Source organism: the organism of the source record quoted next, assembly GCF_019968955.1.
Source record: "MAG: Porospora cf. gigantea A chromosome Unknown PgA_NODE_13249_length_1020_cov_2774.33, whole genome shotgun sequence".
Lineage (NCBI taxonomy): Eukaryota > Apicomplexa > Conoidasida > Eugregarinorida > Porosporidae > Porospora > Porospora cf. gigantea A.
The window spans coordinates 1-1,020 of record NW_027151378.1 but is presented as its reverse complement, the minus strand read 5'-3'; the positions used below and the strand labels follow the sequence as shown (position 1 = coordinate 1,020).

Below are 1,020 nucleotides of genomic sequence, written 5' to 3'. Positions count from 1 at the left end.
AAGGCACTCATCCGATTGAGGATATACTACAGTTGACAGATCGTTGGCCCGTCCTGTACAAAAAGGTCATCGTACACTGGACAACCTGCGTCTGTCTAGCGAAATCACGCTTTTCGTTGTTCTCAGTGGGCGCAGAGTAAGGAGTCTCAATAAAGAACATTGTATATCCACGGCTGGTCGGCATGTTGTTCGGTTCTCCTCGAATAACGTACTCCGTACGATAATAGCCTCTATCATTGTGCATAATGTTGTAGGGAGAGCCTTGGCCGTGAGCCCCAGTGTTGCAATCGCCAATCTTATAATGCTGGGGAATGTTCTTACCCTTCCAGGGGAGGAAAATAGTCTTCGTGCCTCTACATATATGTTTCCTAATGCCTCGTTGGCCTGACCCTCCAGTAAGGGCAGCTCGGAGAGTACTGAAGTTGTGCGAATTGTCCAATTCGTTGACACTTCCATCAGCAGAGTATTCACCGTAGTGATTAGTATACTGAAAAATGTTGAACATCGGAACGTTCATTGGCTTAAAGGTCACCTTAACACCAAGGGGTTTCCAGTACCAGCTGCCTTCCAGGCATTCTCTCTTGATATCTCCGAATGGCATTATAAAGGGCATCGAACAAAGTTTAGTTCTAGCGTCTCCAGATCCTAGCTTTACTGCGCCAAATCCCATATGACCAGTCATACAAAAACCGTCCTGGTGGACAGTTTTAAGGGTTCCATACAGCTGGGTATGTGGCATTATCGGTACAGGAACTGTGAATTTCTTGAGCTGGTGGTTGTAAGTGCGGTTTCGACGTGTGCGTCTCCCACGGTAACGGCGTCTCCGTAGAATAGAACCGCGGCGCCTTCGCGCTCGGCGTAGCATAGCAGAACCACGACGACCAGTACGGCGAGTACCCCGACGTGTAGCGTAGCGTCGCATAGTTTTGAGAAGGCGTTTCTGAGTTTTGAAGGCGTACTTGACTTGTCCTTTGGGGGTGTATCGTTTGGTTGCTTTCTTGATGAGGTGCTTGGAGAGTC

General features: G+C 48.5%; 1 protein-coding gene across 1 annotated transcript; it reads right to left on the bottom strand.

Moving 5' to 3' along the window:
* Positions 1-7: 7 nt before the first annotated feature.
* Positions 8-682, bottom strand: KVP18_001232 (uncharacterized protein; the record flags this gene model as incomplete). Its single annotated transcript, XM_067951041.1, has 1 exon — positions 8-682. One exon carries the CDS (start codon positions 680-682, stop codon positions 8-10), a length of 675 nt encoding a protein of 224 aa, XP_067813075.1.
* Between the last annotated feature and the right edge of the window lie 338 nt (positions 683-1,020).